We start from the raw sequence: 15,315 nt of genomic DNA, 5'->3' as shown, positions 1-15,315 counted from the left end.
TTGAGAAAAGGGGCACTGGCAGCACCCAAGCAGAGAAAAGAAATTAGAAAGAGAATGAAGGGAAGAGAATGAGAGAGACAGATATGGTATAGAGAGAGACGAGAGAAAAAAGAATAAAAACCTACATGTATAAAATTTAAAAAAGAAGAAGCAAAAGATAATTATTGAAGAGATAAAGCTAAAAGAAAAGACAAAGACAGAAAAAGGAAAAGGACCCAGCTGTATCCAAATTAAAAAGAGAAGAAACAAAGATAATGGAGGAATGAGAAAATTAGATAAAAGTAGACAAAAAAAAAAAAAAAAGAGGCCAGCTGTACCCAAACAGACCCACAAGACCCATTGCAGTCTAAACCACCACAGTTGACTGGGGCAAGACAATGGACAACCTCATGTGAAGAGGTTGCTCCTGGTCAACCTAAGAAGAATGTGGGAACCAGAAAAAAGGAGAAATCAGGGCAGGTGTATAGTGCATGGGTAGAATTGGTGGTCGTATCAGACCAATTAGAGGTAGATCCCACCCGAGCAATCATTTTTTCGTATCATTCACCTCAATGGATAGGTTTAACGGGCTGTGAAACCGTCCTGAATTCTGCCTCCATAATTGATGGGTATTATTGTGTGTGTGTGTGTGTGTGTGTGTGTGACTGACACAATAATCAATCAAACAAGCGTGGTATAAAATAATATCTCTCGAAACCCAACTAACTTAAAAGAAACATTGATAACAGGTATACAGGTTTCAATATCAGGGGTAGAAGATCCACAGGTGAACCATAAAGGCAGGTAATGCTGGGCTAGTCAGGTTAATTGAGATTATAAATAAACTGAAAGATTAGAAGATAGAAGAAACAATGAGAGAAAAGAACTAATGTAGAAAAAGATAGATGAATGTTAAGTAATAAAGCTACAATAAAGTGGAGAAGGATGACTAGAGAAGGACGTGACGAGCCAAAAATGAAGGGGAGAGATGAAGGAAAGGAGAGGAGGAGGAAGAACAGAGGGTAGGGAAGGAGGAAGTGGGTGGATGGAGACTTAATTAAGACAGAAGGGAAGGAGAAATGGAGAAAATGGACTGATAAGGAAAGAGATGGATGAATTAGGCCTACATGGATTAACGCGGAAGAGATGGAGAGGTGGTTGACAAGGAGAGATTGATTAAGTGGTTTATGATTTGCAAGTAAACAACAAGGAGAAGGGAGCATACCATCCAACTCCCAGGCAGTACAAGAGTGTGATTATACTACTATGGGATACATGTGGAAGTAGCACAGAAACTAAAAAAGATACAATGGAGATAGATAATTTCCATAGACCGATAGATAAGAGAAGATTTATATAAGGTCAAATTTGTGTGATAATGAAACCTACCATACCACAAATAACCAGGCACTCAAAACTCATGAGAATTGCCTGTAGATATGTGTTGATAATAGGGATTGGTGGTCTCTCCTCTCTCTCTCTCTCTCTCTCTCTCTCTCTCTCTCTCTCTCTCTCTCTCTCTCTCTCTCTCTCTCTCTCTCTCTCTCTCTCTCTCACTGACTCATAGATGGAAGAGTACTATAGATAAATAAATAAATAAAAAAAATAAAATGTGGGATTTATATGAAGAAATATTTATCAGTTAAAGAGTAATATTTGCAACCATACCTACGATATATTATTTCTTGTTCATTTGTTTACCTGATGAAATAAAGACTATGATAAATAAATGTGACCTAACATACCTATCATATATATAATTAAGAAATTTTGAGTAGTAGTAGTAGTAGTAGTAGTAGTAGTAGTAAGATAAGGGTTTCGACAGTAGTAGTACATAGTAATAAGACTCAAGGGAAACTAAAGTAAAAAAGAGAGAAAAAAAAGATGGTGGTGATAATGGTGGTGGTGGTGATGATGATGGTGTTAAACTGAGGATAAGGAGTTGATGTTATTACTGGTGGTGGTGGTGGTGATAGTGGTGGTGATGATGGTGCCATTTGCAATGAGGATAAAGGAGTTGAGATGTTATTACTGTTATTGTTGTTGTTGTTGGTGGTGGTGGTGGTGGTGATGATGATGATGGTGGTGGTGGTGGTGGTGGTGGTGATGAATTAGGAGGCAGTTGATGAGAGAATGAGTAGCAACAAATTAAGAGAGAGAGAGACAGACCACAACTGGGCATAATACTAGTAATAAATGCAACCACCACCACCACCACAGCTGCTAATACTGAAAATGATGACGATGATGATGATGATGGTGATTGCAGAGGTAATATAAATAGAAATCGCTACAGATAATAAAGATAATATGATGATGATACTGAAGATTATTGCAAAACGTGATAGATAATGTTGTTGTTGTTGTTGTTAAGAATTTTTGTTGAGTTTTGTAAGAGTGTTTGTAATTGGTTGTTTTATTGGCATGTTGGACGAGGAGGAGGAGGAAGAGGAGGAAGAGTAAGAAGAGGAGGAAAGGAGGAGGAGGAGTTGAGTTAGACACGTACAAGGTTATCCGTGGCCCCTCCTACTCCTCCCTCCCTCTCTCTCTCTCTCTCCCTGCGTCCCTCTAACTATTCAACTCCTCCCTCTTTCGCCAACTCCTCCCTCACTCAATACTCCTTTCTACAAGTCCTCCTTCTTCCTCCTTCCTTCACTTACTCCCTCCTTCAAGTTTTTCCTCCTCCTTCAACTTCGTCATTACTTATCAAAATCCTCCCTTACTTCTCTTTTCCTCATCCCTGATCTCTTTTCTACAAGTCCTCCCTTCTCTCCTCCTTCCTTCACTTTCTCCCTTCCTCAAGTTCTTCTTTCTTGTTTAACTTCATTACTTATCAAAATCCTCCCTTACTTCTCTCTTTCTCCTCCTTTATCTTTCTTTCCTCATTCTCTTCACTCCTTCTTTCACCTTCTTCCTCCCCCCGTCTAGTTCTTCCATTTTCTTCAACTTCCTAACTTCTCAAAATCCTCCTTAACTTCTCTCTTTCTTCCTTCATCTCCCATCGTTCTTTCTTCCTTTCCTCATTCTCTTCCCTCTTTCCTTCACCTTCTTCCTCCCTCCGTATAGTTCTTCTATTTTCTTCAACTTCCTAACCTCAAAATCCTCCTTTAGTTCTTCCTTTATCTCCCATCTTTCTTTCTTCCTTTTCTCATCATCTTCTCTTTCTTTTACTTCCTATAATTGATCCTTCCCTTTCTCCTTTCTTTCTTTATCTTCTTTCCCTTACTGTATCTCTTTCTTTCATCTCCTCCCTCCTCCTCCTCATTTCTTATCCTCTCTTAAATCTTCAGCTTCCCTCAACTCCTCCTCCTTCTTCTTCCTCCCTTCAATTTATCTTCCTCTCCCTTCCTCGAACAAGTCCCTTAGGTTATGGTGGGAAGGGAGGGAAGAAGGGGAGGGAGGGAAAGGGAGATGGGGAGGGTAACTTGCTGCTCTGAATTTCTAAGTGACCAACCTAGCTTCTCTCTCTCTCTCTCTCTCTCTCCCTCTCTCTGTCTCTCTTACTCTATCTCTCTCTTACTCTCTATCTCTCTCTTACTCTGTCTCTCTCCCTCTCTCTCTCTCTCTCTCTCTCTCTCTCTCTCTCTCTCTCTCTCTCTCTCTCTCTCTCTCTCTCTCTCTCTCTCTCTCTCTCTCTCTCTCTCTCTCTCTCTCTCTCTCTCTCTCTCTCTCTCTCTCTCTCTCTCTCTCTCTCTCTCTCTCTCATTAATACACAGTTATATTACCAGTTAATATTATACAGGATTCTTGTTTGAACTACTGTATAACTGTATAAGTGGTTTTTTGACTAAAGTTTTTATTGAATTTTAAATAAAGTCAGGATATTTATACGCGAAGTTGGGCTTAGAGGTCAACTTCAAAAGGGGTTAATAGGAAGGGTGATGTGCTCGATTGGATAGATGAGGAAAACGGTGTAATTGATTTCTTAAGTGAGAATGGGATGTTAGTTAGGTAGGTATAGGAAGAAGGGAAATAAGTGTTAGATCAGAAATAGGTTAGACGTACACTGATACAAGACACAGATGTAGAGAATACTAAAATAAGGTCTTTGTTTTGCAGTATCCTAATAATATCCTTTTCTTGGGTGGGTATAGGGAAAGAGAGATGGATGTGTTAGATCAGAAATTGGCTACACACACACACATACACTAACATACACCAGACATGCACAGAATTCTAAGGAAAGCCATTGTTCTGCAGTAGACTATATAATAACATCTCTCAGGTGGGTGTTGGGCTAGGAATAGGGTGTCGGGCTAGGGTTAAGGTTGGGTTGGGCTATGTTTGGGCTGGTTGCTGTTAATGGTAGTGGGCTGATAAATGTGAAGAGTGACCTTGAGTTGATTTTCTCAAGTGTGTTGTGTGGCTTATCAGGTGTGGCGATGCTTGCAGGTAGAGGAGGAGGAGGAGGAGGAGGAGGAAGTGATGGGTATACTAATAATTTCCATGACCTACCTTAACTTCTCCTCCTCCTCCTCCTCCTCCTCCTATGTATTCTTCCTATACCTCCCCACCCCCCCTCCCCCTATTCCTCCAAAATACACGCATAGAGGCCTTTGAGAGAGAGAGAGAGAGAGAGAGAGAGAGAGAGAGAGAGAGAGAGAGAGAGAGAGAGAGGAGGAGGAGGAGAAGGAGGAGCAGGCGGAGGAGGAGGAGGAGGAGGACGGTTATCTAGCTTGACTATTTATCTCAACACGAATGTTTTTTTAACTTCCTAATTTGGCAGAAGAGAGAGGAAGAGGAGGAAGAGAAAGATGAAGAAGAGGAGGAGCAGGAGGAGGAGGAGAGGTATGAGGACAAAGACAATAAAGAATAAAAAAAAAATAAAGAATAGGAAGAATAAGAATAAAAAAGGAGAAAAGTAAAACAAAGAGATGAAAAAAAAGATGGATAAGACAAAGAGATAAGAATATAGGAGGAGGAGGAGGAGGAGGAGGAGGAGGAGGAGGAGGAGGAGGAGGAGGTGGAGGAGGAGTTCTGATTGCATAAGATAAGAATGAGGAGAGGAGGAGGAGGAGGAGGCGCAGGCGGTAAATTCCCTTGCCTTGAATATGAATGACCTGACCTGACCTTAGAGAGAGAGAGAGAGAGTCAGCAAGGGCCTATCTCAGTATCTTCGCAGCATGCATCTAAGTCAGCATCTATCATAAGCTGACCAACTTGCTGCGTCTGCCCCCCCCTCTTCTGACCCCTCTCCACACACACACACACACACACACACACACACACACACACACACACACAAACTGGTCCCTTGCTTCCATCTCTCTCTCTCTCTCTCTCTCTCTCTCTCTCTCTCTCTCTCTCTCTCTCTCTCTCTCTCTCTCTCTCTCTCTCTCTCAACTGGTCACCCGCGAAAGGTCACTAGTTCTCCTTATGACCTTCACACTCTTCAAGACGCAAAATGTTTAATACATATGTTTTTCTTTTTTTCTAGTTTTTGTTCTAACAATAAGACGCATATGCTTCTCTCTCTCTCTCTCTCTCTCTCTCTCTCTCTCTCTCTCTCTCTCTCTCCAAATTGTTCAAGACGCAAAATGTTAAATATATTCTTTTTTTCTAGTTTTTGCTCTCTAACTATAAGACGCATATGCTTCCCGTCTCTCTCTCTCTCTCTCTCGCTAATCAACTCTACAGATGTGCCGCAAGATTCACCTGTGGAAGGTTCTCATTAGCCTCAGGTAACTTCCTTCCCCCAATTACCTTTACCTTCCTTCGCATTCCCTTCCCTTCCTTAGCCTCCTCCTCCTCCTCCTCCCCTATCCCTGTCCTAGCTCCTTTATCCTACAAGCATATCCCTTCCCTTCCTTTTCCTTCCTTTCACTGCATCTACATTACTACCATCCTCGTCCTTTCCTTTCCCTTCCCTTCTCTACATCTTTCCAACCTTTATCTTCCCTTCCTTAGCCTCCTCCTCCCAGCATCTCCCTTCCCTTTCCCTTCTTTCACTGCATCTACATTACTACCATCCTCGTCCTTTTCTTTCCCTTCCCATCTCTACATCTTTCCAACCTTCACCTTTTTTTTGCATTCCCTTCCTCCTCCTCCTCCTCCTCCTCCTCCCCTATCCCTGTCCTAGCTCCTTTATCCTACCAGCATATCCCTTCCCTTCCCTTTCCTTCCTTTCACTGCATCTACATTACTACCATCCTCTTCCTTTCCTTTACCTTCCCTTCTCTACATCTTCCCTATCTCCATCCTCAATATTTTCATTCCTTTCCCTTCTTTCCTTTCCCCAACTTTCCTCCTCCCTACCACTGTTCTTTCACTTCCCTTACCTAACATAACATCCTTACCTACCCCGTCCTTACCTATCCTGTCCTTTCCCTTCCCTTAGTCCCCTTATATCACTCGTCCCCATCCCTTATCCTAACTAAAATTCCCCCATTACCTTCCCCTTCTCTAACAACAATCCCCATTCCCACACACTCCTCCCCATCGCTCCCCTTACTACCCACACCCCCACCACCACCCCAAACCTCCTCTCCCCATTCCTCCCCAATAAGCCTACCCGTATCTACACTCCCCATATGCAGTCTCATTGTTGTTGATAGTGATGAGTGAAGGGGCGATTGTGAATGGGAGCTACTGTTGCCACGCTGGTGCTCGGCAGGGTGGTGGGTGGTGGATGGGTGAAGAGGGGGGAGGAATGTGGAGTTAGTGGGAGGGGTGAGGTGCATGGGTCACATTTGTCTGTTTACTGTGTGGGTATGTGATGGTGGTGGTGGTGGTGGTGACATGGGTGGATGATTGGGTGTTTGGGGAGATGGGGAGAGGATATGGAGGGGAGAAGATAAAAAGAGGGAAGAGGGGATAAAGAAGAAAGGAGGAAAGAATAAGAAACCAAAAGAAAACTAGGAATAAAAAGGAAAGAAGAGGAGAATGGAAGAGGAGTTAAAGCAAGGGGGAGGTAAGGGTCATTTTATGGTTGTATGTTGGTAGGAGTTCATGTGGTGGTGGTGGTGGTGGTGGATGGGGTGTTGGGTGTAGCAGGGACGTGTGGTGAGGAGGAGATGGAGCTAGGAAGAAGATTAGAAGCGTGGTGTTTTATAATGAAGGAGTGGGAGACAGTGTGGTGGCAGTGGTGGTGATGGTGATGAGGTTGATGAACTCTGAGTGGGGGTGCTGATAGCGGTGATGAAAGAAAGGCTGTAATACTCTGGTTGGTTAAGGGTGTAGAGAGGAAGGGGTGAGCGAGAGGGCAGCTGGAAGAAAACAGGGTGATGATTTTGAAGAACAGCAGTAGGCGAAGAAGGGAAAAGGTGAGGTGATGGCCATGTAGTGAAGATGGACTTGTATAGTAAATGTTTGAAGAGACTTTGGGTGATGGCAGCCATTAGATAAAACAAAAAAAAGATAGGGGAAGACAGGTTTGTTAAAAAAGGTTAAAAAAAACACCAGAGCAAAGAAAAATAGAATAAAGAAGAGGAAAAGGAATAAGATAATCAGATGAGGCAGTAGAGGACAGTGTGACATCCGGTTACCACAGAATGAAAAATTAAAAGGGCAAAAGCAATAGAAGAACAAACGGGGAGGAAAAAGCCGAGGAAGCGTGGAAAAATGGAGGAAAAAGCCGAGGAAGCGTGGAAAATGGAGGAAAAAGCCGAGGAAGCGTGGAAAATGGAGGAAAAGCCGAGGAAGCGTGGAAATATGGAGGAAAAGCCGAGGAAGCGTGGAGGAAAAAAAGCGTGGAAATGGAGGAAAAGCCGAGGAAGAGAAAATGGAGGAAAAAAACAAGGAAGCGTGGAAAATGGAGGAAAAAACAAGGAAGCGTGGAAAAATGGAGGAAAAAGCCGAGGAAACGAGAAAAATGGAGGAAAAAGCAAAGAAAACGAGAAATATGGAGAAGGAAAAGGCAAAGGAGGAGGAGGAATAGTGAAGGTTAGGCGCAGTGTGGCAGTCTGTGTCCCTCACTATCATAAGCTCTGATAGTGTAATCTTTCTTATCTCGATCTTCAGACACCGAGCTACCGGTAAACAGATATTACTCACCAACTCACTCACTCATTCACTCTTACTCACTCATTCACGCACTCATTCGTGCACCCAGTTTTATCGTCTCATGTTTAAACTTATTCGATCATTCACTTATACACACATATCAATTATTACTTATTGGCGCACACACACACACACACACACACACACACACACACACACACACACGTTAACTTATCTATTCACATCTCTTATTCGTCTATCACCCACTCATTCACTTACTCACTAACTCATACTTATATTCACTTAAACTCGTGGAAAAAGTGGGCAAATTTAGCTATCCAAATCTCTCTCTCTCTCTCTCTCTCTCTCTCTCTCTCTCTCTCTCTCTCTCTCTCTCTCTCTCTCTCACACACACATTCTTCCAGGAGCTGGTTTGTGTCCACCCAACAAAAACTAACCACATCCCCAACCTCCTCCTTCCCCTTTTCCCCTCCCTTGAAGATACGCCCTCTTTCCTCCTCTTCCTCCTCCTCTTCTGCAACAGCCTCTGGGCGTTGCGATATAGCTTACCGAGAACCAGGAGGACACACACACACACACACACACACACACACACACACACACACCCACACACACACACACACACACACAGTAAATGCGCAACGGTATACTCAATTTAAAAAAAAAAAAAAAAAGAAACGTGGAAGCTAAAATAAATCCTTTTAACTTAGAACGAGGCTGCCTGCTTTGGTGATTTAATAATAATAATAATAATAATAATAATAATAATAATAATAATAATAATAATAATAATAATAATAATAATAATAATAATAATAATAATAAACGAACATGAAGCAGTAGCCTAAGGACACAAATGGGAAGAGAAGGGTATAAGAGGGGAAAGAAAGGAGCGATGGGGTGTGGAAAGAATATGGAAAAGAGGATGGCGTAGGAACTGTTGGGGAAGAGAGGAATGGGTGGTGATGGTGGTAGGGAGATATGGGAGGGCAGAGGAGGTGGAGGTGGTGATGGTGATGGAGAATGAGGAAATAAGGATTGGAAAAGTGGAGAGTAGAGGATGTGAGGTGAGGGTAGTGTCCCGTGTGTGTGTGAGTGTGTGCGTGTGTCATGAGGAGGGCAGGCGGTGTGCACGGAGGCATCACATGACCCATACCCCCGGCCACGCCCCCGCCCCTCAATCGCCCACTGGCTCAGCTCCGCATAGTTTTCTTAAAGTTCAACAGGATTGGGCCAGGCTGGGGAATTTGGGGGTGATGGGGGGATGATGGTAGAGTTGCCAGGGTGGGGGAGTGAGGATTCTTGGGGTGGGGGGTAGTGGTGGTGGTGGAGGTGCCAGGGTGAGGGGTGGGGTTGGGGTTGTTAGTGGTGGTGAGCGCCGAGAGGCTGGTCCCCCGCACCAAGCCCCGCCCAGCCGCCGCGGGTATATATACCACTCGGCGCACCAGAGACGAATTTTATCGAATGTGCCGCCGACCAGTTTGGACACATGATAAAGTTGCCGTTGTTGAGTGTGAAGGCCCAATTGCAGGACGATGCGTGGCCCCGGCCCTGACGCTGTGCTGCTGCTGCAGGGGCCTGCCGCTGCCGCTGCTGCCCCCACTCACCAATTTCCTCCACAGACTTGCAGCAGACAAGCAGCGGCCCAGTCCCCGTGAGCAGTCCAGCCCAGCACCCAGGCAGCCGCCCCGGCCGCCGCTTTCCCTCCCGCCCCGCCGCCGTCAGTGGCGGCGGAGGTGACAACAACAATAAAGCCATTACTGGCGGGAGGCGAAGGTGAAGGCGGCGGAGGCGGCAGAGATAAGCAGTGAGGAGTGTGACATACCTTGGGCACCGCGAAGGCGTCGTGCTGGGGCGGCGCAGCAGATGCAACAGCCGCCACCGCCGCCGCCACCTGCCCCGCGCCCAGCTCTTGCTGGCTCTGGCTGCGGAGGAAGGTGCGGGGCGGGGTGTGCGCCTGCTGCAGCTGTGGCGGCGTGGTGGGCTGCGGCAGCCGCTGCAGGGGCGACAGCTGGGCGGCATTGTACAGCGGTGGTGACGGTGTGGGCACCGTCACCATCTGCTGCTGCTGCTGCTGCTGTTGCTGCTGCTGCTGCTGCACCTCCCGCTGCTGCTGTTGCTGTTGTTGCTGCTGCTGTTGTTGCTGCTGGTGCACATCCTGCTGGTGCTGGTGGTGGCGGTGGTGGTGTACGGCAGGCTGGTACTGCTGGTGTGTAGGGGAGGGCAGGAAGGTGTTGGTGGGTGATGGCGGATACTGCATCCCCGTGGTGGTGGCGACCGTGGTGGCGGGGGCGGCTGGGGGAGGCGGCAGGTCAGGCGCCCCCCCGGCCACCTCCGGCAGCAGGTCTTCCTCCGGCACAGAGGGCAACCCGCGCACCCCCAGCATCTCTGAAACACCCAGACGCCATGTACGTCACCATCACACAAACACACACACGCACACACACTATCAGGCACCACAATCGCCAGCCACAGCCTCTCCACCATTATCTCCCTCCATACCCTCATTCCCCCATACACGGCCTCAGCTGCCATTACGACTAGGTCACCTAAACGACACCTTCACAACAGCCAGTCCAAAAAAAAAAAAAAAAACAAAAAAAAAGCAGGAACAAAATCAACCACAATCACCATCATTATCAACATTAACTAATCCATTAACCATTCCCGTCACACACACACACACACACACACACACACACACACACACACACACACACACACACACACACACACACACACCCTTCTAGCCATTTCATCTTAATCTAAGTAGGTATAATGTAATAAATAATAATGTTAATAAGTGATCATGTAAATTAATTAAGTTGTAAATATCAAATGAAAAAAATATGATTAACAGTTCAGAGTAAAAAAAATCAAATGGAAAAAAAAGTAAGAGTTCAGAGTAAAGCACAAGAGAAATTTAATGTTTGCTTGAAGAGGATTGAAGGAAAATGTTAAACTTACACTGTATTTGTTGTTTTGCTTTAATTAATGGAGCAGAGAATATGTGTGCATCGTCTACGTCGCCAAGGTCATGCGTGTGTACGTGTGCATGTGCGTGTATGAATATAGCACGCAAAAAATGTTTAATGTGTGTGTGTGTGCGCGTGTGTGTGTGCATTAGGTGTGTTCAGGCCTCTGGCTAGGATGTTATATACGATCATTTTCCTTTTTTGTTACATATTATCAAATTTCTCATATCGTCCAGTTTCTAAAATCTCGGGGGACGCCTCCGAGTAACTATCTTGTTAAGTTTCAAAGTCCTCCCAGTATTGTTGTTAGATATATTGGTGTTGAAAATAAAAGCAATACTCACTTTCTGAAGAAGTCGCGGCAAGTTTTTCATTTAGTGTGTCAGACTGAGTTCAGAGTGGATATAATGTGCCACGTTTTCCCTAAGTTCACAGTATTAGAGTTGAAACAGAAGTTGCTGATGGTGTGCGAGGAGCGAATTTTCCCCAAGTTGATGTGTGGTTTGTTCTGAGGCTAAGTTCAGGGTGCACAGTGGCGAGCTATGTGTGCTAAGTACATAAAGTTCGCTAAGAATTTGGCTCTAAGTTCAGGGTGCACAGTGACGAGCTATGTTTTCTAAGTACATAAAGTTCACAAAGAATTTGGCTAAGTCGATGCTTGTAAGGAGCTAAGTTTTACCAAGTCGATGAGTGGTGTTCTGAGGTTAAGTTCAGAGTGAGCAGAGACTAGTATAGTACGTTTTCTAAGTCCATACATATAGCAAAGAATTGGCTAAGTCCATGAGTGAGGAATTAATTTTTATAAGTTCACTGTTCACTGGTGGTGTGTTCTGAGGCTAAGGTCAGAGTGAGCAGTGACGGGCTACATTTTTCTAAGTCCATAAAGTTAGCTCAGATTTGGCTAAGTCCATGAGAGTGAGGACACAAGTTTTATCAAGTCGATTGGTGAGGTGGAGCTAAGTTTATAGATCTTTCATTCCACCTCGGTGTTCAGAACTTACTCAATCATACTTCTTTCTCAAGTTTTGGGTTTGTTCTGGTTTATCTTACCTTCCTTAACGTTTCAAAAGATAGCTACTGATCACCTTTTCTTTCCTTCCTTCCCTAGTGTGGTTCAGCGCACCCCTTCCAGCACCGTGTGAGTGTTGCATCCCCGCCTAAACTTAACATTCCTCCTTCATCTTTCTCTGTCGGGCCTGCGGCGGGAGGTCGCTTCCCTCCTGCAGGCGAGGACGACAAGGCGAAGAGCGTTTTCCCGTCCCTGTGTACCTCAATGTTTAACCCACTTCCTTCCCTCTCTTATGTTAAAGCAAGGTTAAGGTATATAGTAAGTCCCTTCCGCCCTGTCAAAGTATGTGTAGAGGTCTCCCAACTTCCCCTGCCGAGTCCAGACCAGACCAGCAGCGGTAGTGGTAGTGGTAGTAGCAGTAGTGGTAGTAGTAGTTTCTTGCCTATTAAGTGGAAAGCGATGGTTCCCTACCCCCCTGCAGCTACTGTTACTGCTACTTACGAGCACCCGGGTAGCCAGGATATCCGGGATAAACAAAGGTATGCATGTTGGCAGGTTGGTCTCACAGCTGCGGGGGTGTCATTGGCTTGCTGCTGGGGTCCGCCGAAACGAACCTCGATCTCTCTTTTCTTTGAAGGGGGAGGATTCTACGGCGGCTAAGTCAAGTTTGGTGGAGGGGGAATAAGAGTCGGGATGTAGTTCGGCGCTCGCTTCACTCTTCACACCTTTTTCTGTGTCTTTCTGTTCTGGCACGAGGCAACGCGTGGGGGCGGGAAAGAATCGGAGCGGGGCGTTCAAATGGGGAGCTGAGGCACGCCGGGGACGGGACGAGGGCTGAGACAGGATCGGGGAGCTGCAAGTCGAAGTTATAAGGGATGGAGGAGGAAGTGGAGGTGTTGAGCCGCGCCCCGGTCGGTGGTGGTAGCTGAGGCGGCAGCGGCGGCGGTAAGGACGTCGAGGGCAGGCCAGTGAGGCGGCGAAGGAGGGTGTGGTGGTAGGATTGGTTGTGGTGGTGGTGGTGGTGGTTGTGAGGCGGGGCAGAGAGTGTGTGTGAGTGGTGGTGGCGGCCGCGGCACAGCCAGACACCACCACCACCGCCACCAGCCCCGCCCCGCCCCGCCCCGCCCCGATGTCTGGGTTGAGGAACAAACACGATACACAGCGACACTTTTGAAGACGCTATGGTAACGCAAGTCCGCTCTCGCCTCTGATTGGCTGCCCACACCATTATCCTCCCCCCCTACCCCACTACCCACCTACCCCCAGTGCCCCTCAACCTGAACCCCGCTCTTGTATACCCCCTCAGTCCCCCTCCCCGTGCCCTTCCTCCCCATCCTCCTCCCCTTCTCCCAACTCCAAGGGGCTGTCCAGGAGGGCGTATCTGAATGTCTATTGGTCCAGCGGGTTTGAGTTGGGGGGTTGGGGGTTGTTTTAGGGGGGTTGGAGGGTTGGGCGGCAGGGGACGGGGGGTGAACGTAGAGTGAGCCAGCGACAGGCAACTCACCGCCCCTGACTAAAGCGTTTTGAAAAAGTGAATAAAAAAAATGTGTCGTAAGTTATTTTGTGTTCTTTTTACTTGTTAATGAATGGTTAGAAAGAATAAATGTATATATCCAGTCTCCTTCTCCTCCTTCTCCTTTCTTTCTTTCTCTTTTCTCTTCTTATGATTGAAGGAAAAGATAAAGAGGAGGAGGAGGAATAGGGAAGAATGAGGACATTAGGGGCATACGTAGGTGATAAGGGATGTAGGATAGGAGGCAGGGTAAGAGAGAGAGAGAGAGAGAGAGAGAGAGAGAGAGATGCAGTAAATTATTCATATGCATGTTTTTTTTGTGTTTTTTTGCTCATAAGTAGTAAATATTGCAAGACGTGTGCACGCAGAGACTATAATGTAGCTTTGCAATGTGTGTGTGTGTGTGTGTGTGTGTGTGTGTGTGTGATGATATACTTGAGTAAAGGTATAAAAAGTGTGCATGTGCATATAGGTGTGTGTGTGTGTGTGTGTGTGTGTGTGGAGGGCAGAGAGAGAGAGAGAGAGAGAGAGAGAGAGAGAGAGAGAGAGAGAGGAGTCCAGTAACCATTAATTTTATCTGTAGCTCCTCATTCCTTCCCTTCTCTCTCTCTCTCTCTCTCTCTCTCTCTCTCTCTCTCTCTCTCTGATGAAGATGTGTAACAAAGAGATAGCATTGAAGTATTCCTATCTCTTCCGAGTCTCTCTTATCTCCTCCTCCTCCTTCTCCTCCTCTTCCTCTTCTCCTCCTCTTTCTCCGTCATCACCACCCTCTTTGCCTAGTCATTTCGGTCTTGGTAATTTATTCATCATTTTTTTCCTAGTTTCTTTTTTTCCTTCTTATTCTTGTTCCTTCTCCACTTTCTATATTCCTTTTCTCCCTCTTCTTCCATCTCCTTTTTCTATTCCTCTTTGTTATCTTTCTCCATTTATCTTTTCTCCTCCTCCTTCTCCCTCCTCCTCATCTTCTAATTTAACGTGTGTGTGTGTGTGTGTGTGTGTGTGTGTGTGTGTGTGTGTGTGTGTGTGTGTGTGTGTGTGTGTGTGTAATAACACATAGTGTGTGTGTGTGTGTGTGTGTGTGTTCTTACCTGTTTGTTTTTACCTATTTCTACTCTTACAGGATTAATTCGTGTTCGCTTTGTCTCATATTTAATTCAACTTTATCATACGTTCTTAAACCTGTATAGAAACGTTTTGTATATACGCTTTCAATTGGTGTGTGTGTGTGTGTGTGTGTGTGTGTGTGTGTGTGTGTGATATTTACTTTTTTTGACTTCCAAACTGAGAGAGAGAGAGAGAGAGAGAGAGAGAGAGAGAGAGAGAGAGAGAGAGAGAGAGAGAGAGAGAGAGAATTATACTTTAAAATCACCTTTCTCATTAACTGTGTCCTTCGCCCTCCAGACACCTGACAGCGAATTCATTAATATATAAACAAAGAGAAAGGGTGAAAGAGTTAAAAGGTTGGCAGTGATGGCCCTAAACAACAACGAAAATAACAAATAAAAATAATGATAGTAATAAATTCTTGACTATCAACAAAAATAAATCTGAGTAAGCCATCAATAGACACACACACACACACACACACACACACACACACACACACACACACACACACACAGAGGCAGGGTATCATGGTGACCAATCAAATTCAACCATTCAAGCCATCCCTCTAATCCCTGTAAGATGATTGGCTAAGACGGGCAATCCCAAGTAAAGTCAACTGGAGACAGACAAACAGACAGACAGGCAGACAGACAGACATAGTAAGAACGGTTGGTATATTGATGGAATGATAGTTATATGGATAGAAAGATAAACATAAAGAGACAGAAACACAAATAAAGAGATAGACAAACAGACAGACACAGACAGAG

The 15,315-nt window shown here is 45.4% G+C and overlaps 1 protein-coding gene across 4 annotated transcripts in view; it reads right to left on the bottom strand.

Moving 5' to 3' along the window:
• Positions 1 to 9,403: 9,403 nt before the first annotated feature.
• Positions 9,404 to 15,315, bottom strand: part of LOC126993553 (MLX-interacting protein-like) — a 70,860-nt gene continuing 64,948 nt past the window's right edge. For 2 of the 4 annotated variants that reach the window (XM_050852692.1, XM_050852691.1), the window contains exon 8: positions 9,405 to 10,329. In XM_050852692.1, coding sequence (XP_050708649.1) covers positions 9,545 to 10,329 — 785 coding nt within the window. In that variant the 3' untranslated portion in view covers positions 9,405 to 9,544. Of the gene's footprint in view, positions 10,330 to 15,315 lie in introns of all 4 variants that reach the window. The other 2 variants (XM_050852689.1, XM_050852693.1) reach the window with 2 other exon arrangements.

The sequence above is a fragment of the Eriocheir sinensis genome, unplaced genomic scaffold, assembly GCF_024679095.1.
Source record: "Eriocheir sinensis breed Jianghai 21 unplaced genomic scaffold, ASM2467909v1 Scaffold631, whole genome shotgun sequence".
Classification (NCBI taxonomy): Eukaryota; Metazoa; Arthropoda; class Malacostraca; order Decapoda; family Varunidae; genus Eriocheir; species Eriocheir sinensis.
Note: the sequence above shows the minus strand (reverse complement) of the source record. Positions and strands in the feature narration are given on the sequence as shown.